General features: G+C 39.0%; 1 protein-coding gene across 2 annotated transcripts in view; it reads left to right on the top strand.

The window, feature by feature from the left end:
* Positions 1-21,193, top strand: part of epha3 (eph receptor A3) — a 236,833-nt gene that overhangs the window by 175,973 nt on the left and 39,667 nt on the right. Inside the window, exons 7-13 of one of the 2 annotated variants that reach the window (XM_048603132.1) lie at positions 6,050-6,212; positions 6,599-6,701; positions 9,021-9,088; positions 11,673-11,798; positions 12,439-12,624; positions 13,956-14,017; positions 14,115-14,324. In XM_048603132.1, coding sequence (XP_048459089.1) covers positions 6,050-6,212; positions 6,599-6,701; positions 9,021-9,088; positions 11,673-11,798; positions 12,439-12,624; positions 13,956-14,017; positions 14,115-14,324 — 918 coding nt within the window. The remainder of the gene's footprint in view (positions 1-6,049; positions 6,213-6,598; positions 6,702-9,020; positions 9,089-11,672; positions 11,799-12,438; positions 12,625-13,955; positions 14,018-14,114; positions 14,325-21,193) is intronic. The other variant, XM_048603133.1, reaches the window with a different exon arrangement.

The following is a 21,193-nucleotide window of genomic DNA, read 5'->3' as shown; positions in this document are numbered from 1 at the left end:
TACAGGGATGGGGTGGGTATGGGTGGGATTGGAGGGTTGGAGTGAACTTTATAGGCCAAATAGCCTACTTCAACATTGTAGGAGTTCTACGATTCTTTTTGAAAGGACTTCAAAAATTGCCAGGAATCATACTCATGGTCTATTTTGCTGACTGACCCTCATTGCAGGACCTTATTCTCAATTTCTCCAATTCATAACTTCCTCCAGCAACATTTTGATTGGAAAACAAGTTATCAGGTGTTTATCTCTGAGCTTGTAGCACCCCTTTTACATTGTTAGTTAGATAGTCTCAGGTAATCAGGCAGAGTCAACATGACTTTGTGAAAGGGAAATCATGTTTTAACTAATATATGGGATTTCTTCAAAGAAGTAACATGTGCTGTGTATTAAGAGGTACTGGTGAATGTGGTGTACTTAGATTTCCAGAAGGCATGGGATAAAGTGTCACATTAAATGCTATTGCAGAGAATAAAAGCTATTGAGTAGTGAGTAGCACATTGGCATGGATGGAGGATTGGCTGGTTGACAGGAAGCAGACAGTAGGCATAAATGAGAGTTTTATTCAGATTGGCAGGATATAACGAATGGTGTGCTGAGGTACAACTGTATATTAACTGTATAATTGACTTGGATGAAGGAACAGAAGATATGGTTACTGAAATTTGCTGATGATACAAAGATAAGTAAAAAATTAAATTATGACGAGAAATTAAGGAAGCTACAAAAAGGTATAGGTTAGGTTGAGTGGGCAAAGATCCAGCAAATGGGGTATAATGTTGGAAAATGTGAAATTGTCCATTTTGGCAGAAAGAATAAAGAAGAAGAAGAATATTACCTAAGTGGTGAGAAATTGCAGAGATTTGAGATGCAGAGGGATATGAGTGTTCTCATGAATGAATCACAAAAGACGAGTATTCAGGTATGGCAAGAAATTAAGAAATAATAAAATATTATCATTGCGAGGGTTTTTTTTTATTCATTCATGGGATGAGGGCGTTGCTGGCTAGGCAGCATTTATTGCCAATCCCTAATTGCCCAGAAGGCAGTTAAGAGTCAACCACATTGCTGTGGGTCTGGAGTCACATGTAGGTCAGACCAGGTAAGGATGGCAGTTTCCTTCCCTAAAGGTCATGAGTGAACCAGATGAGTTTTCCCCCAACAATTGACAATAGATTCATGGTCATCATTTGACTCTTAATTCCAAATATTTATTGAATTTAAATTCCATCATCTGCTAAGGCAGGATTTGAACCTGAATCCCCAGAACATTATCTTGGTCTCTGGATTAACAGTCCAGTGATAATACCACTAGGCAATTGCCTCCCCCATATAAAATTAGGGTGAATTGCTTTAGATGTTAAGAACGCAGGTGAGATCACATCTGGAATGCAGAGCATTGGATACATTATTTAAGGAAGAATGTAAATGCACCGGAAGCAATTCAGAGAAGTTTAACCAGCTTCATACCTGGTTTAAGGATTGCCTTATGAAGAAAGGTTGGGCAGGCTCAACTTGTATCCATTTGAGTTTAGAAAAGTAAGTGGTATCTTGATTTATACATACCAGATCCTAAGGGGTCTTGAAGGGGTAGATATGGAGAGGATGTTTTGTTTTATGAGAGAATCAACAATTAGGCAGGCGTCGAGCTGTTTAAAAATCAGAGGTCACTCATTTGAAACAGATGAGTTGAATTTATTTTCTCACAGAGGGTCAATAGTCTTTGGAATTCTCTCCGAAAAATGGTGAATGTAGAGTATTTGAGTACTTTTGAGGCAGAATTGGTTAGATTCTGGTTAAGAACAATGGGTAAGATTATTCTGAGGTTACAATCAGATGAATAGTTCAGAGGCTGAAGGGTCTAAATCGCTTGCTCATTGTTTGTATGTTCACACATTCACATATCTTGCTCCCATGGCCTAAGTGCTTTGGCAATGCATTTGGACTGTGAACACTGGAAGAACTATGCAAGTAAACTGGGCTCTGTTTGGGCTAGGCATCTCTGTAGTTGCCAAATCTATTTTAACAAAGGTCCAGAGGTTTCTCGACCTTCAACTTCAGTCAAACAGTCATTTTACACATCTCAAATATTTTTCTAACAAACATTTATCTTATGTCTTAATTGTTTTGTCCTCTCTTGAAGCAGCTCAGTTTTTAATCCTGGAGAGTCTATGACGATGCTTGACATTCAGCAAACTGAGGCACACTTTGACTGTAAGCTGCTGTTACATTGTTGACAGCATCTTTTCCCCTTCAGAATGATTTAATTTTTTCAACACCGCTTTATTTTTGCTATCAATTTTAGCAGCATCAAATTTCTCCCAAGATCAATGGGGCAACGCAAGATCGAAGGCAGAAATGACAAGAATTTCCAAATAAATTGCTTGTGTTCAATAAAAACTAACAAACACATAAGATTTTTGCAGAATCTATGTATTCTAATTAGGATAGAGCACATTAGTTCTCATGTTTAATGGTGTTGGAGGCCCTCCGTGCATTCTCTTAAGATTAAATCTTACTGTTTATTATTTCTGGAGACTAAAGTGACGTGTTACTATCTACAGATACAAAGTGCGGTTCACAGAAGCTGCAAATTGTGATATTTACATTACATGCCAAGCAGTCACAATAGTTAAAATATATTACAAAATGTGGCGAATACCATATGGCAACTGCTTTCAGAATATTCTAAGATATATGATAACTAAGCTCCATACATAGTTTCCACACAATTTGAGCCATAGGAAAGCAGCAATTTTCATTTATATAGCACCTTCTGATGTCCTTAGGATATCTGAAAATACTTAACTACCAACAAATTACTGAAATGTGCACACTTTTGTTATGTTGGCAAACAAGTTAACCCATTTTGCACAACCAACATAAGAAGTAAGACCAATTCATTTTTTTTTTCCTTAGGAGAAATCTTAGGGAGGACTCTGTGCTCTTTTTTGAATAGTACTATATATATTTTTGTTTAAACACATTCCGTCAATGGTCAGAAAAGAATTTAATCTTTTCTGAAAGGGCAATAGTGCTAGCTACGCTAGAATCCTTCTGTAATGCAGTGACATATTAGCCAAAATCACATGTTTATCTTCGAGTAAGATCTGAATGAAGCTAAACTGGTTCTATACCGTGTCTTGAACACATTTGTACAAATGTCAGCATTTGTGGCAATTCATTTGAGAATAACCCAATATAAAGATTTTATCTGAAACCTGTTAGGAGTTCTTTTTTAAAATGGGGATTGTTTTGCATTCACTCGGGTGAGGAATGTCTGTCCTAGGGAATGGATTACTGTTTTGTCTAAGGAAGGTGCATGATTGAAATAAAGCTGCTGACCAACCTAAAATTAGCAACAGAAAAATATCCATTTTTTCCCTCAGCCCCTGACTGAATAGAGCCCCCAGCACCAAGTGCTGCCAGTGAGCACAGAGATTGCACCATCAGTAATAGACCTTGCTAAAATATTAGTGTTCTGTATAAAGTTGAAAACTTACGCAATCCTAGAAACAACTGTAAAGAATATAATCAATTGGCTCATAGTTGAGCCAGCTTTTAGTTTTAAGGCAGAGCTAGATAGATTCTTGATGACCAATGGGGATGACAGGTTATTGGGAAATTGCAGGAATGTATAGCTGACGTTAAACTCAGATCAATCATGATATTTTTAAATGGTGAAACAGGATTGAAGGGCTGCAACAACAAAAAAATGAGTTACTGGAAAAGCTCAGCAGGTCTGGCAGCATCTGTGAAGAGAAGTCAGAGTTAACATTTTGGCTCCGGTGATCCTTTCTCAGGCAGTTTGAAGGGCTGAAAGACCTACTTTCGTTCCTTGTTCGCATGGTTGTTTGTCCATAAGTTCAACTGGCTGCAAGTAAAGAACAAAATGTATGTGATAATTGTATATATAGTATAGAATGTAAACATATTATGTATGACTTTTTCCATCCCCAGAACATCCAAAAACATTTTACAGTCTGTGAAGTATTGTCAAAAAAATGTATTCACTGTTGTAATTTAAGGGTTTGCACTATTATAATGTACTTAGCTTTACTTAAGTCACTTCAAAGTCTGTCCTTGCTGGAGGAGAAGCTCAATTTCCTTAAAATTTCTTCACCAGCTAAATTACTGATTCCAGGGCCTGAGATTTCAGTGCAGGAAGTTGACAGCAGCATCATTTCCAGGTCCTGACCCTATACCACATCAATCACTTGATGAAATTTTCAGTGAAAAATGCTCTAATTGGCACAGAGGTGGGTTCAATGCCCAATTAGAGGCAGTGGGGGTGGTGAAGATACTTAAAATACTTCTAGAGGACGATTTTAAAAGGGAAATGGCAGTCTTTACTGGGTTGCTGTTTCCTGTAGAAATCAAACAGGGAGGACAGCGGAAGACCAGCTGTCCATTCAAGCTTTCAAAAATTCATTCCTCATGTATTCAAGCCACAGTCCTGATGAACAGTCACCAGACTTGAAACGTTAACTCTCCCACAGATGCGGCCGGATGTGCTGAGTTTCACCAGCAATTTCTGTTTTTGGTTCAAGCCACTTGGTTCAAGTAGTGCAACTTAGTGGAGAACTACATCTTGATTATCCATTTTTGTACAAGGGTTTTCATCAGTAACCACAATTAATAATGGCTCCACGTGAATGTGTTCCAGACCTTTTCTCTCCTCCTGTTAGTAATGCGAAAATTTAATTCTGACCTCCTCTCCAGCCTGGGAACAAGTTTTTCAATAAACTTAGCGGGAAGTTATTTGATGGCATGCTGATTGCCAATTCACCTCGTTCCCTTTAAAAATTTCAGCGCAACGTGGAGACATTGGAAAACTGAAGTGCTGCTCAAGGGTGCCATTTTCACAGCCGCACTTGTCTAACTTCACCTCCACAAGCAATTGAAAAACCTGCATTCTCAGTTTCACTGAAATGTTCAACTTTAAATGTCAATAATATCACTCTTTTAAAAGGATAGTCAGAATGCATGTTGAAAATCAAATACAAAAATAATTGTTATACACCACATCAAAGTTCATTTACCTTGTGTATTAATTCCTTTTTATCCCTACCTGAGGTGTGGGCATCCCTAATTGCCCTTGAACTGAGTGGCTTGCCAGGGCAATTAAGAGTCAACCACATTCCTGGCAGGCTGGACACATATGTAGGCTAGACTGGGTAAGGATAGCAGGTTTCCTTTCCCACAGCACATAAGTGAACCAGAAGAGTTTTTGTGACAATCAATTGTGGTCATCAGTAACTTTATACTCCAGACTAATTAATTGAATTTAAGTTCCACCAGTTGCCAAGGTGGAATTTGAACCCTGTTCCCAACGTATTTGTCTGGATGAATAGTCCACTGACATCACTATTACACTATTCCATCGCCTGACAATGTCATCATCATGACATCTCACTTGGTTTACTTTCCAGGTCTCTTATCGCTTTGGCATACCTGACGACAGGGGTTTTACAATTTGGCCTCAACACACACAAGGCATTCAAAAGAAAAATTCATTCAGGCTTTGAGCCTTGGATCATTATTCAGAAATATCTGGTGAACTGCACGTGCACAGCACTGAGTGAAGCTGGATCAAGCCCAGAGTCTGCCTGGCCACATAATCAACTAGCCCCCTTCCTGGCCATTCCGTGACCCTTCCATGCCTCTGCTTCCCTACTGTCATTTAAATCCCTCCTCAAACTCTGCAGCTTTCACAAATGTACACAGTTTCACGTTTGTCAAGAAATTAATTCTTTTAAAAATTGTACCTCGGTGAAATGCTTCCGAATGGTTTTCCACGTTAGGAGTATCATATAAATAGTTCTCACCTTCAATATATACATAACTAATGCATGAAGATTAGCACCCGATGTCCACCCTTTACACATGGAACTATAGCTTGTTACGAATCACCTACTTTGGCAATGGAGGAAAACATGAACAAAATCCAGTTTCAAGCATAAAATTCTACTTTTGATGATGAAATGAATTGTGCCTCATGGTAGAAGATCTTAAAGAGAAGAACTGAATAATCATAAATTTGTTTTTGAAGCAGGAGCAGGAGACCAGTTACACTATCATGAGGTCGAAGGGCACCAATGTCACCATCAATGGACTGAAACCTGAGACCATTTACCTGTTCCAGATCAAAGCCCGAACCGCAGCCGGTTATGGGAGCCCCAGTCGCAAGTTTGAATTTGAGACCAGTCCAGACTGTAAGTGAAAGTTAGTTTTCTGAAATAATAAGCACTTGAAGAGTTAAATGGGCTGGGAGGGAGAAACACAGTAGCTAAAGATCTGTCAATTTAATATCAGTTGCAAAGACATTTCTGGAAAATATCAGCAATAAGGTTGGCTGTGCACTTGGAAAAGTGTGAGCCCACAGAACGATGACCGTGTTGTAATGTTATCATAGAGGCTCAGCCAATGGTTCATACTATGCGCTCTATGATATCATTTGAACTCCTTGATATGAAATGTACCCGGTCATTTTTATTTCCAGCTGGTCACTCGTGCAGTGTTTGTTATACTTTCTGTTCTCCCTGAATGTTCTGTTCTGTTCTGCCGAAAAGAACAAGGTTTCTTTCTCTTTTTATTTCAGCCTTCTCCATTGCTGGTGAGAATAGCCAGGTTGTTATGATCGCCATATCAGCAGCTGTCGCTATCGTGCTCCTCACAGTTGTGATGTACATCATAATCGGGAGGTTAGTCGAACATTATGTTCTATGGTAAAATGATCACTTCTCAGCTAACGTTACTGTGCACCTATCAAAGGTGATTTGTCATTGTTATGGACGAGACCAGATCCCCTCAAAATATTTTAAGAAGGTCGTCTACACCATAACTTTTTCTTATTTTTAAGGCTTGTTCCAGAGACAATGTGACTGGTCAAACTACTTGATGTTAAGCAAAGACACTATTTCTTTAAACACTAGATTCAAAATACAAATAAAAGAAAGAAGAACTTAGAATAACTTAAGTCCATTGGAAAACTTAATAGAACAATAGTTAAAGTAACTATTAGTAATTAACTGTTCCAATAAAGTAACATCCCATAAACACACCCCTTGGCAAAAAGGAAAATTCAGTGGAGAGAAACCCTCGCTTCTAGCTGTAACTGAGAGAGGGAAAAGATAGCTTCTATTTCTTCAAGCCCACAACAGCAACTGCTTAAAACTAAGCTCAGAGCTAAAATATAAAACTAGAAAACCTGGTCTGTGAGAGCTGGTCACACCCAGCCAGGCTGCCTCTACTGTTCCAACTTTAAAAAAACTCAAGGCTTCAGAAGCTGTTTATTCTAATGGTTTTTGGTAGAATGCTTGACACCTCTGCCTTACAGCTTCTCTTCAGAAAACACAGGACAAAATAAGCTCTTAAAGCCACAGCATTGTCACATCATGGATTAAATAGTTTCCTTTGAAATTGAGGGAAGATGCTGACGTTGACAGGTCATGCTTCATTGTATGTGATTTAATCACATAAATTGATATATTAATGGAAATGTTTATATTGAGTGGAATTTAATAGGAGCATAAGCAACGTGGTAGATTTTATGACAGACTCACACCAACAAGGTCTGTCTTGATCAAAAACAAAGTTGCTGGAAAAGCTCAGTAGGTCTGGCAGCATCTGTGAAGGAAGAAACAAAGTTAACATTTCGGGTCCAGTGACCCTTCCTCTGAAGTTCTGAGGAAGGGTCACCAGACTCGAAACGTTAACTGATTTTTCTTCACAGATGCTGCCAGACCTGCTGAACTTTTCCAGCAACTTTATTTTTGTTCCTGATTTTGCCATCTGACATATGCTAGCCTCTAATAAGCCTCATGGCACATCTCCTATCCACTTACAAAATGCTTCTGAACTACAATGCTGCACCTTAGGCTATTGCAACATCTCTTATTCTAATAGTACAGCAGGAACATGCACTTAGCTGATGTACTGGATCAGGCTGCATTTCCAGCCTGTTCACATGCTGTCAATAATTCTAACCCTATCTGGATGCTTACAGCATCTCCGCATTGCATTCATTGCCTTGCCTTTTTGCTTTTTGCCACCTTAATGAGAGAAACCATGCTCACATGCCAAGCCATTTAACACAGACACAGGCCAGGAAATATGCCAGAGCTGTTAGCAGTCCTCAACTGAGTCAAGAGTCAGGACATCCCAGCACAGTTAATCAAGGCAGCCTCTGATACCAGTGCAGAGGTTTGGACACAGCATAGTCAGCCACTCAGGGTGATCAGCGTCAGGAACTTTTCCACATAAAGGGTGAGGAGCCGAATGTCAGGAAGCTCACCACCCATCTTGACTCTTCTTTGCCTTATTTTAGGCTATTTTCCTCCTGGAATGCGAAAGAGGAAGGTATTATGGGAGATGAAAGTGGGTGGCACAACTGTTTATTTTTGGTGCAGTTGGGGAGGTGTCCAATGAGTAGGCAGCACAGAGGCCATGCAGGGTTAGTGGTGTTGGCTGTTGGGATGGTAGTAGTCAGCAGAAACTGTAAGGTAAACCACAAGGAGAATTGAGAACAATCGTTCCCACCAAATCACCAAACCCCCTCTCACATCCCCCACCCCATCCTTACTTCCCCCTGTCCCTCACAGAGAAGTCAGTGCCACGCCAACCAATGTTTCATGATACCTCTGGCAGCCATAACATGCTCTATGCAGCCTTGAGGTTGGTGAGAGGAAGTTCTGCCCTATCAGTTTGATAGGTTGCTTGCTCTATCAACCTCAGTGATGGCAGAATCCTGAAGCAAGCACTGCTAGAACTGCAATTTACAAATGGCAATTGGACCGCTAGTGGTAAGGGATCAGTGTCCAACTGTCATTATATGGGGACTAAGTTGAAGGGTGTAGGATGAGATACTCATCATATTTTAAGTATCCCCCACCACTGCAACACATGTGGCAGGGACCTGTAAAATTCAGTTCTGTAAAACTAAACTTAGCTTTCAGTGCTGTAGAACGTGGAAACATTTGATTACTGCAAGTATTTGATTTTTCTTTTGCTTATATTTGCAGATTCTGTGGGTATAACAAATCAAAACATATTTCTGATGACAAAAGAATATATTACCCAAATAGCCACAGTAAGTATTGAACTACAAATGCTCACAATTAATAACATTTAAGGGCTCAATGAGTCAGGCAGCAGCTCATTTACATCAGTGCAGTTTGTGGAATTTTGCTCTGAAAAAGAAATAAATGTTGTCTCCACCACAATATAAGCAAAACTGTGAAGTCTTTAAGGACATCCTGAATATATAAAATGAGTTACATAGGGAATAGATGAAGGCTGTTTTTTATCTTCCTGAACAAAGTTATATAAGATCCCGAAGGATTCAAATACTGATATCTTGAAGACACAATACGTGCCCCATTCACCTTGATTACATTTAGACTATTTGTTTCAATACTCATTTGTGATATTATTTTGGTTTACTTTACAGAGTGGTATAAGGGAGAATCCACATTGTATATTCCCAGACCGTTCACTCATGCTATTCCAGTGTGAGTTTGAATTTTTCCAGAACTTTTGTGCTATTTTGGCACAATCTTTGAAGTTTTATCCTATCCTATTGTTTGCCGCTACATATTTTGCAAACGTTTCCTTTTATGTAGACTCATACAACAGAAATGGTGCAGACAGGAATTAACCATATACAATTCAAGAAAGGCTTCCAATGGATTTGGAAGAGGAAGAGAAGTGCATGCAGACAGAACAATGACACATTTTGTTCATACATTAATACAGTTAGTTTGGCAACACTTGACTTTGTCTCAGGTTACAATCTAGCCCACTTGGTGGAGTTTAGGGCAAAGTTATTTCTGACAGCTTTTACACCTGTCTACTTTTACTGCATGTTGAAGTCAATAGTACATACAATTTTGAGGGTCTATTGGGTTGGAGTGTGGTGTAGGTGATAACAGCGATGTTATTGTAGGTTCAAATCAGTGCTCAGACTCAGGTACACCCTATCTGAAGAAATCTGCCTTTGATGTTGCAAAAGATATCACATTTCGTCAAACTTAACCTCGATAATATTTATTGCAAAGAAAGCCCTGCCTACAGTTGTGAAGACAAGCTCAGCACTGATTTTTTGTTCATCTGGATCATTCCTGGCCTTTGTTGATGCCACATGCTGAAATAGTTAGTCTGCGGTTGACTATTACTTTGTAACAGAAGATTTGTTTATCTGGGAGACGATCATCTTTTTTTCCTCTTGGAAGGAGACAACGGGAAAAGACTGAAAAACACTTTTAACAGATGGTAGTCTGTGTAAAAGCACATAGACTCACAAAGAGCACCAACATCACCATTAAAGGTGTATCAATAGACAAAGCTCTCATGCTTTCCATGTGCAAGTTTGTAGGAATCGTAAATTGTCAATCAATCACACGATTATTATGATTCTTTTACAATCAACTAATCAGTCTGTATACTCCATCACATAACCTTGGCATGGTGGATGACATTGTCACTGCTGCCAGGCTTCCATGATGCAAGAGGTTAATGCAACAAGGAAAGACTCGCTTATATTTTAGCTTTAAAAGTATGTGTGAGATAGGTTATTTTGTAGACCTCTATAAAATAATAGTGTGGCTAAATCAAATCTACAGGATAGCTCTTAGGCCTTCTTAGTCCATCCATCCAGAAAAACCTCATATTTCTCTATGGTGGCATCCACTCATTTCTTAAATAATTCCAGCCTTTTATCCTCTTTCCTCCCTATATTCCTATACTGCCAGTCAATTCTACATATTGCCTACTCTTTGTGTGAAAAATAATTTCCCAGTAATCTATTTATCTTGAAATATTTTGAACTTATGCTACATATCCAACTATGGCAACTTAGCTTAGAGTAAATTTCTAAGTTTGTTTTCCCATTCCAGTTACTACTGTACAGACACCTGTAAAACTACCTTTCACACACCTGTTTTCAAAGCTGAAATACTTCCCAGTCTTTCCTTGTCACGCTGACATTTAGGATAGTAGATCAGCCTACTGTCTGGCAGCAATTACAATGCCTTCATTTTCCAGTCATCAACCATCCCTGCATTATTGGAAGAAACAGACAGATTGGTGGATTGGTTGCAATAGGATATAGATGCCTACCTAGAACATTGTAGACAATAATGAATATCTCCCTAACAGGTTAGCTGATTTGGCGAGATGGCTGGTTTGCAATGCAAAGTGATGCCAAAAGTTTGGGTTCAGTTTCTGCACGGCTGAGGTTTTCATGAAGGACTCTCCTTCTGAGCCTCTCCCCTTATCTGAGACATGGTAACCCTCAGATTAAACCACCAACAATTGTCTCTCAAATGACAGAGTGCTCGTTTCTTGACATATGTATATGTATACTGGATAGACAGGTAAGGGAATGATTTTGGCACAGCCCATGTGGACCATGGCAGTCAAATCTTTACTTGCTGAAGAATGACAACATGTTGAAGTAGAAAAGTAAAAATAAAAATTTGGAACAAGAAATCCTTTTGTTTTAAACAATTCAGTGACATCACTGTGTCTGAAATGTTTGTGGCAGTAGGGAGAATGGTGAACATTTATTGTATCTAGTTTCAGTGATTATCTGTAAAGCAGTGGTGTTGTGAGTATTACTAAGTTATGTTAATGTCATTGGTGTGTGTGATATTTCTCAAATTCTCTGTTAACAGTTAAACTTCCAGGCCTACGGACATATGTGGATCCACACACATATGAAGACCCCAGCCAAGCTGTACATGAGTTTGCCAAAGAGCTGGATTCTTCCTCCATATCTATTGATAAAGTTGTTGGTGCAGGTACTAAATTCTGCATGCGGTATAATTGAATAGCTGCACATTATTGATAAAAGTCAATTGAAGGTTATGTCAATGTCATGTAGGCACAGATTGACCAGCCATCAAAGGAGAAATTAATTAAGTTATACAGTCTCTGGCATTTCAGATTTCCCACACTTGATGCACTTCAGCACCAAGACCGAAATTTTGGCTGAAAAAGTGGATAGATGTGTACTTGTTCTGTACTCAGGGATGGAATTGGGGACATGAATACACTAGGAAGAAAGGAATATATTTGATGTTTAGAGAAGGCCTCCAATTCAAACATTTCAGCTGCATTATAGTCAGCCAGTAAATTATATAGCAGGAGGGAGCTTTTTCAAAAAGATCGGTACGGCTTATATGATGGTTCACAATCTCGTTTACGTTAGCTACCCAAACAGAGCTTCGGTTGCCACTCTGCAGGAGTGCCATCAATAGCCTAATGTTCGATTGCTTTAAGTTTTGAAATGGTATCAACATATTTTCTTTTTCCAAACACAACCATTATCTGAGGGAACAAGACTAAATCCTGACTTGATTAACTCTTACATGTGATGCAAAATGAAAGGAATGTTGAGTTATTTTGAAACTACAAACAGAATAATTTTGGATGCTGCAGGTGAATTTGGAGAAGTGTGCAGTGGACGTCTGAAGCTACCCTCAAAAAAAGAGATCTCGGTTGCCATCAAAACCCTTAAAGTTGGATACACTGAGAAACAAAGGCGGGATTTCCTGAGTGAAGCAAGCATTATGGGACAGTTTGACCACCCAAACATCATCCATCTTGAAGGAGTGGTTACAAAAAGTAAGGGTCATAATTTAATAAGACCAGAATATTCATTATTATTCTCCGTGTATCCTCTATTAGAAAAAGTAGTGAGCAAATACAATTGCTTGTGGCTTCTAAAGAAATGTTAGAATTTGGAATAGAAGCTGTCAGAATTTTTAACAAAGCTTGCTACTGCATGTGCAGTATGCAAGTCACAATGCACTGTGAATACAGTTTGCAATATCCAACTGAACTGATATTACAATTATCAGTGCAAATCTGTTTGAGACAAAGAAATGTCGTCTCAGAATTCAGAAACTAATACTTTGCTGTTCAATCACAAAACTTAGGTGGATTTACTTTTTCAGGTCTTGATGTATTGCCTGGATTCCTATTGGAGATCTTGTGATAGCATGGCAGTATCCCTATACATGTGGGTCAGAAATTTTGGGTTCACATCCCACACCAGAACCTGAGATAGTAGGAACTGCAGATGCTGGAGAATCCGAGACAACAAGGTGCAGGGCTGGATGAACACAGCAGCTCCTATGATGCTGCTTGGCCTGCTGTGTTCATCCAGCCCTGCACCTTGTTGTCCCACACCAGAACCTGTTGGCCAAGGACGGTGCTTTCATAAGAGCAGTGAAGTCTTACTAAAAAGCACAAGGTGCTGGTGAGACCGCATCTGAAGTACTGTGAGCAGTTTTGTTGTCCTCATTTAAGGAAAGATATTATTTCATTAGAGGCAGTTCAGAAAAGGCTCACTGGGATGATCCCAGGATTGAAGGGATTGTCTTGAAAACAAAGGTTAAATGTGTTCAGACTCTATTCATTGGAGTTTAGATGAGATCTCATTGAAACTTATAAGATTCTTCAGGGGAAGACAGGACAAATGTTGAGAGGATGTTCCCCCTCATGGGAGAGTTTAGAACAAGAAGGCATAGTCTCAGAATACAGGGGTGCCAATTTAAGAGTGAGATGAGGAAGAATTCTTCTCTAATGAATCTGAATCTTTGGAACTCCTTGCCATTTGTCTTTCTTTTTCTTTTATTTGCCTTTTCTTTTCAAATATACCAGACATAACTGTCTATGTGGTTATTTACTATTATCATTAAAGCCACAGTAATGACAACTATGCAATCAATACAGACCTTAAACAGGATTTTTTTTTTAAATTCCAGTGTATAATGAGGTTACTATGAAGAATTCTCCTTATCAGCCTCTCCTTTCACATGAGGTGTGGTGACCACCAGTTATCTCCCTACAGTGAGAGAACAGCCCCATGGTCTAGCAAGACTATGATGACTTTACCGTTTGCCTACGTCATGCTATGTTTTGTTTTCATATGTGACTTTTCTTTCTTTTAGGTAAACCTGTCATGATTGTTACTGAGTACATGGAGAATGGTTCTTTGGACAGTTTTCTCAGGGTAAGCCACCAGTAAATCGACACATGCAGCAACTCCAATAAACATCCAAAACGTAGGCTTCAAACTTTACTTGAAATCTTTGTCCATTTTCTTTCAGAAACATGATGCCCAGTTCACAGTCATCCAGCTTGTCGGCATGCTTCGGGGGATAGCTTCTGGTATGAAGTACCTGTCCGACATGGGATATGTGCATCGGGACCTGGCTGCTCGCAATATCCTTGTCAACAGTAACTTGGTGTGCAAAGTGTCTGACTTTGGACTCTCCAGAGTTCTTGAAGATGACCCTGAAGCTGCATACACCACAAGAGTAAGAAACCATCCTTCTTCCCAGATCATGCCATCGATTCTCGCTTCTTGTGAATAAGTGTAATATTTTATATCTGGATAAGTAATTAAGACACAGCAGATGGAAGCTGATGGTTTATTTGAGCAATGTAGTCCTAAAAGATACTGTTTATGATCTATGCTGCTACTGTAGAAGACAAGATGTCAAGTGAGCTGCAAAAACAAAATAACACTTAAGACTAGGTACAGAAAAAGCATATCTTCCTTGTATAAGCACTCTCTCACCTCCAGTCCTAACCCATCTCCAGTCTGTATGTTGTAACCTCACCTGCCAGCCTCTGTTGATATCACTATGGTTCATGCTTCCTTGGCTTTCTTCTGCCCATCCTTTTAAGCTACAAATACATTGTGGTCTCTTCATCCTCACTGCATCAAATGGCGACTTACCGGCTTTGACTTTGCATTCTTTCTCAGTGATTAAAAAAAAAAATAAAACAGACTTGCATGCATTTAAATCCAATGAAACACATTTGAGAAATAATTACTATTGTAATGTAGGAAAGACAGTGGCCAATCTGTGCACAGTAAGTTCCCACAAATGGAAATAATTAATGGCCAGCTCACCTGTTTTAAATTTTTGGTGACGGATAACTGTTAACACAGTGCTAAGAGGAGCTTCCTTGATATCCTTTGAACAGTGCCCCAGGATCTTTCCCATCCACCTGAAAGGGTAGACAATGCTTTAATTTCTGAAAGCCAGCATCTTTGTCAATGCAACACTCCCTCAGTCGTGCCCTGAGCTACCGGCCTAGATGATATGATTGACAAGTGAATGTGATTGGCACATTTCTAAGATCTGCAATTTTTCCTTACTCTACATAGCTTTGAAAACCCAAACTTAGCATAATTCAACACAATTTCTGAATTTGCTTTGCAGGCTTCGATGAGCATCTCATGATTGAACTGACTCTGTGCTTAAGCTTGTCAATCAAAAGATGAGTTCTGTACCAGTAATGCTGTCTTAACAACACTGAAACCAGTCTTCATTTATTAAGGTTCTGGTGCAATATTAAATGGTTCACCCCTCTATTGCAATAATTATGCCCTCAACAATTCTGATGCAGTGGGAAATTCTTCCCTCAGAGTCAGACCTGGAGAAGTGTGAATTAGTGTGATTCATTTCCTCGTTTTCCTGCCACTGCTGCCAAATTTAAATTAAATCATATATTAGTTGTTGGACCATGAATCTATGTTCATTCCTCAGTGTCAATATTTCCTTCATTGTATAATGCCGCCATAGAAGGTATAGGTTTGCTTCACAATAACAGGTTAGATCCTATTATACCATACCACTCCTAATTCTTACAATGTTATTGCTGTACTGGCCCCATTTAATTACCTACCACAAATGTGCATTATTGTCAGATCAGTTCTTCATTATTTGGAATTTAGCTGTTCAAAAGGTAATTGGTTTCATAACATATAACCTGTTTACTAAAGACACAAAGGTAATACTTTATAAATTCATTATATTATGTGTATTTCCTAGTGTACGGGACAGCATGGATTACAAATTCCAAAGCAATTAATTCCTTTATGAACATATTCATTCAATCTGTGCAGGTTATAAAGTCATACTACCCTCCTTCACTTTCATGAGGAATTATAATATTCTCCAAGTCTTTTGGTGCTTCACCTTGAGGCCAGGCACAGTTTACATGATTCATAATACTGAACCACCAATTAGTCTCTTGTGTTATCCAGGATAAAGTTCAGACATGAATGGTAATCTGAGAAAATCACTTGAACTTTATTAAATTCACCGGCTAGCATTGTCTTGTAGCTGTTATCTGGATGAAGAAAATACAGGCCCTTCATCAGATCTCAAGTTAATGAACATTGCTTTGCTTTGCCAACTCTGCTAAATCCATGTCACAATTACACCTCATTGCACACTATAACTGAAATAATTAATCTTAATCTGTAATATTAACATTATTAGCACTGATTCAGCAAGTGATCCTAGAAGTTTGGAATTCCCCCAATAGGACTCAATGCAGGTGGAGAGATGGGAGGGTGATTTATAGGATTGCCCAGGTATTGGAACAGTTTGTGGCACTAACCCCAATGGTATCTACAACCTGCATGAGCTTCCCAAAAGTAACTTGTTTAAAGGCCTGCTCTGCCTTTGTCATCAAATTCCTGGGAAGATTCTTGATGAGAGCTTGAGTCCTGGAGGCCTGTAGATCTGGAGAAAGTGGAATTGCTTTCTGGAAATTTAAAAATGAAGAAGGACCATGACTCCACCCTTTGCTGATTGATGGGCTGTGACCATCTGATACTCCAAGCTATGGAATGGGTGGATTTAGAGGAGGGAAAGAAAAAATAATGAACTGCAGATGCTGGGAATCAGAAATAAAAACAGAAATTGCTGGAAAAACTCAGCAGGTCTGGCAGCATCTGTGGAGAGAAAGCAGAGAAAAACAAGGGTCACTGGACCCTGAAATGTTAGCTCTGCTTTCTCTCTACAGATGCTGCCAGACCTGCTCAGTTTTTGTAGCAATTTTGGATCTATAAAAGGTATTACTTATTCCAGCTGCCTGTGGGAGACAACCTCAAGATACTTGTTGAGATTTGGCCTCAATGGGAAATGTGGATTTTGGGGAGAGTCTGCAGACAACTAACCTCTGGTAGATTCCAGTAGTAGCAATCAGTCCCTCAAATTGCTTGCATCCTTCTCCAGGATGATCATGGTTATTTGGAGGTGGAAATGTGGAGGGGAAGTTGAGTTGACCTGCAATTTTTAGACATTACCTCCTGTGCTTTCTTCTCACCTGCCTCCCAGGGCTGGGAAAATTCAGCCTAATATGTCTGTGGGACTTTATTTTCATCCATTGTTTGAGTAAAACTATTACCTGGGTGAAATGAAGTCAGAGGACTATTTACAAACACATTAAGCTAGAACATTGCCAGTAGCAGTTGTCATTCTTGTTTTACACCTCCTCACGGTGGATAACTGCAGAAGGAATGTTCTTCAAATCACAAATTTACAACAGCTCACAGTCAATTTTTTTGTAAAGCTATTCATAGAATTGATGCACTTTATTGAATACAGCCTATTTGAAGAACATTCTTCAAATATGCAATGTTGATTCGGCAAAATCTCTTAAAAGGTAGGGCAGTATGGCGGCTCAGTGGTTAGCACTGCTGCCTCACAGCGCCAGGGACCTGGGTTCAATTCCAGCCTCAGGTGACCATCTGCGTGGAGTTTGTACGTTCTCCCTGTGTCTGTGTGGGTTTCATCCGAGTGCCCTCGTTTTCCTCCCACAGTCCATGCCAAATTGCCCATAGAGTCCAAGGACATGCTGACTAGGTGGGTTAGCCATGGTAAATGCAGGGTTACAGGGGATAGTGGGTCAGGGTGGATGCTCTTTGGAAGGGGCAGTGTTGATTTGATGAGCCAAACGGCCTGCTTCCACACTACAGGGATTCTATGATTCTATTTATAAATATCTAGTGTTTAAGTAGAATCTTCCTGAAAGTGGTTTTTGACTTGCAGGGAAGTCTCTTTAAAGCATTATACAGGCTTTCAGACAAAATGCTGAACAGAATTTGCCACATGTTTATACAAGATGTGCAGTGTAAGCATAACAGAGGTAGGTCATTATTGTCAAGAGAATTTAGCACAGCTAATCTGTCGCCTGTATCAAAAACATTCAGTGAATGATACAGATCAGGATTCCAGATTTGCTAATTGACTCCATGTAAAGCACCAGCAGTTGTCTATTGTGCTTTGTGTTATTATCTTCAAATCCAATGGCGTTGGAATGTAATAGGTGCAGTGATGCAAATATTCAGCCATCTCTGACTTCAATTTTCAAGTTGTTTGAATGTTGCTTCAGTTATTGGTTTCCAGTAAGTAAATTTATAAAAAATGGTTATGAAGCATAGTTTTACAACAAAACAGATAAAGCTGTCAGGAGAACAATAGATACTGTGATTTTGATATTATCAAAATAAATTTAAAGCCCTGATATTGATGTTTAACATCAATGGACAATTGTTGAAAATGATGCATGTATAGGGCAGAATTTGAAATCCATTAATTGTACATCTGTCATTGATAACCTTATGATAAAATAACCGCAAACTGCTGTAAAATGCAAGTGAAAAGATTCAAAGCTTTTGGATAAGCCACATGACTGCTCCAACTTGTAATTTAAACACAATTTATCAATTACCACTCCTTTTGGACATAGGCTACAGGAAAGCGTTAATTGCCTCACACTAACAAACATCTCTATATATTCTTAGCAGCCAGCAAGATCACATTTTCAAGGTGTCTGTTATAACTACAGTTGCCACTAGCTGTACCTTTGTGCTATGCCATTCATGTGTTGAAATCACAGTGAGATAATGGCAACAAATAATTTAATTCCAATAGAATAGAATATCTTTGTCTGCTATTTAATGAAGGTTCAGTTTGTAGAATTGAAGAGAGAATTTCAAAGTATCAAAGTACAATACAAAATTACACTGAAACAAAATTTTTATATAGAATTAGAATGACATCTGGAGTGTAGTTTGTGCTGATGAAGGTGATGCTAATAATTAGCACTTCAGTTTATTTCTGTAGTGTTGACTCCTTATTGTTCCTTCCTCTTTAATTAGTATAACAATAACAGTGTAAATATATTTTTATCTCTTAAGTAAGATCATTCCTTAACATGGATGATTTTACTTGTCCAGGTGTCATTAAGGTCTAGACTACTGATGAGTTTACTTACCTGTGAACATCCCTTCTTGGTGTGAATATATTTTTACAATTTAAGATAGAAGTAAATTCTTTATTGATGTGATCGAATCAGGCTGATTATTGCACTTTTGATGAGCTGAATTAAAGTCTATTACAGCCAGTTTTAAAGAAATGAAACCTGTTTTTTTTGTGTGTAAGGTTCTCTCGCTTCTGAATTGGAAGGTGGGAACCCAGATTAAAGCAGAAAAGAAAACAAGTAAATAATAATGATATGTTACTGCGTTCTCTAATCCAACTGACAAAATGTTTGAAATCCGACTGACAAACCAGTGAGAGAAAGCAATGTTCAATGAATCGCCCTGTTTAAAATTGCAATCAGCAATACTGCCCTTTAACATTACAATACAATACCACACAGCACAGGAACAGGCCCTTCAACCCACCAAGTCTGCACCATTTCCTAATCCTTATTTAGACTCGCTACTTACTGCCCACAAGTGGTTTCTATCCCTCTGTTTGCCTCCCATTCATGGGGCTATCAAGATATGCATTAAACATTGCTAACATGCAAGCTTCCATCACCTCCACTGGCAGTGCGTTCCAGGCACCCACATCCTTTGTGTAAAAAAATTTCCCTATACTTCTACCTTAAACTTACCCCCTCTCACTTTGAACCTGTGCCCTGTTGGAAGAGACCTTTCTAATCTGGAAAAAAGCCTCTGACTATCCAAGGTTTGAAAGGCAGTGAAAAAGTAAGGCCAACTTACTAAAAGCATCATTAAACTTATAATGATATGCTTATTTGATATTCCATAGTTATAAAACTCGTGCCAAAGTGTGAGCTTTTTAGTTGCATATCTGACCAAAGATAGGTTAGACCCTAAGCAGAGAAATGTTCCTAAAATCACCAGAGCAGTGAAATAATTAAATAGTATAAAGAAGTTTACTGTTTGAGAGCTTGAACAATGAAGCAGGAGGAGGGGAGGATGGCTTTATTTTGTGCACAGAAGGTAATGGATGTACAAGACCAATAGTTCTGGGCACAGTGGAGGAGCAGTGCATGAGGAGCTGTGGACTAACCAGGAATTCACTAGAAAATAGCTATAAGTATTTCCCAGTTTCTTTCATTTCTGAAGAAATCATACTGGACTTGAAATGATAACTTGGTTTCTCTCTCCACACATGCTGAATTTCTCCAGCACTTTCTGATTTTATTTCAGAAGTCCAGCACCCACAGTATTTTGATTTTATATAAACATTTGGGCGTTATATTGTTCGTGGTGGATTGGCAAGCCCGTTTGGGCAGGTCTGGAAATGTGTAAAGGGTTATGGGTGACCAGGAAAAATGCACGAGCTACATTGGGAACAATCTTTGACACATTCACATCACCGGACAACTTTCTTAATGGCAGGCAGACATCCAGATTGTCTTCCCTCTCTATAGAGTCATAGAATCAGATTTTCCACTTTAAGGTGGGAATTGTGACTGAGGAAATTTTATATTCTTACCTTTTGCCTGGCAATACCTGCCCACACTTGGCTTCATGTTTCTGGGGGTGTAAAAACAGCCTGGAGTTAGACCTGCCAGCTCCCAGAGCAGGCCTAAGTTGGGAATGGAGGTTAGAGGTCACTGAGACAAGTGGGTTGGTCAGTCTGCAAGCTTTTATGAAGATATTAGACCAATCCTGTCCATGAATGTTAAGCATCTAGCCAGCACACCTCTTTGCCACTCACCCTTTCCCACATTCTTTTCATATTCTCCCATTTCATGTGCCTAGTATCCACCATGAACAGAAATCAAAAATAATTAGGATCCTGAAGAGATTAAATAATATTGGAGATATTCACAAAGCTATCAAAATGAAGAAACATCGGTTCAAAACCTTTCCAAGAAATTTCAATTATCTTAGGAGATCATAAACCTGTCAAACAAAGATATAATCCTTTAACTCTACCTGAAAAAAGCTTTAATCCTCCTGTGGCCATAAAACTGTTCAAAGAAACAAGCGTCCGTTAAAAAAAGAACCTTCAAAAAAATAAATCTCCTAGGAGCTCATAAAGCTGTCAACCTCAACAATGACTGTCCCATTGATAGTCATGGCAACAAATCCTGTTGAGCTGAATCTGTTTGTGAT

This window comes from Rhincodon typus, chromosome 11, assembly GCF_021869965.1.
Source record: "Rhincodon typus isolate 14 chromosome 11, sRhiTyp1.1, whole genome shotgun sequence".
Classification (NCBI taxonomy): domain Eukaryota; kingdom Metazoa; phylum Chordata; class Chondrichthyes; order Orectolobiformes; family Rhincodontidae; genus Rhincodon; species Rhincodon typus.
The sequence above is the reverse complement of the archived record's forward strand: the minus strand, read 5'-3'. Positions and strand labels throughout refer to the sequence as shown.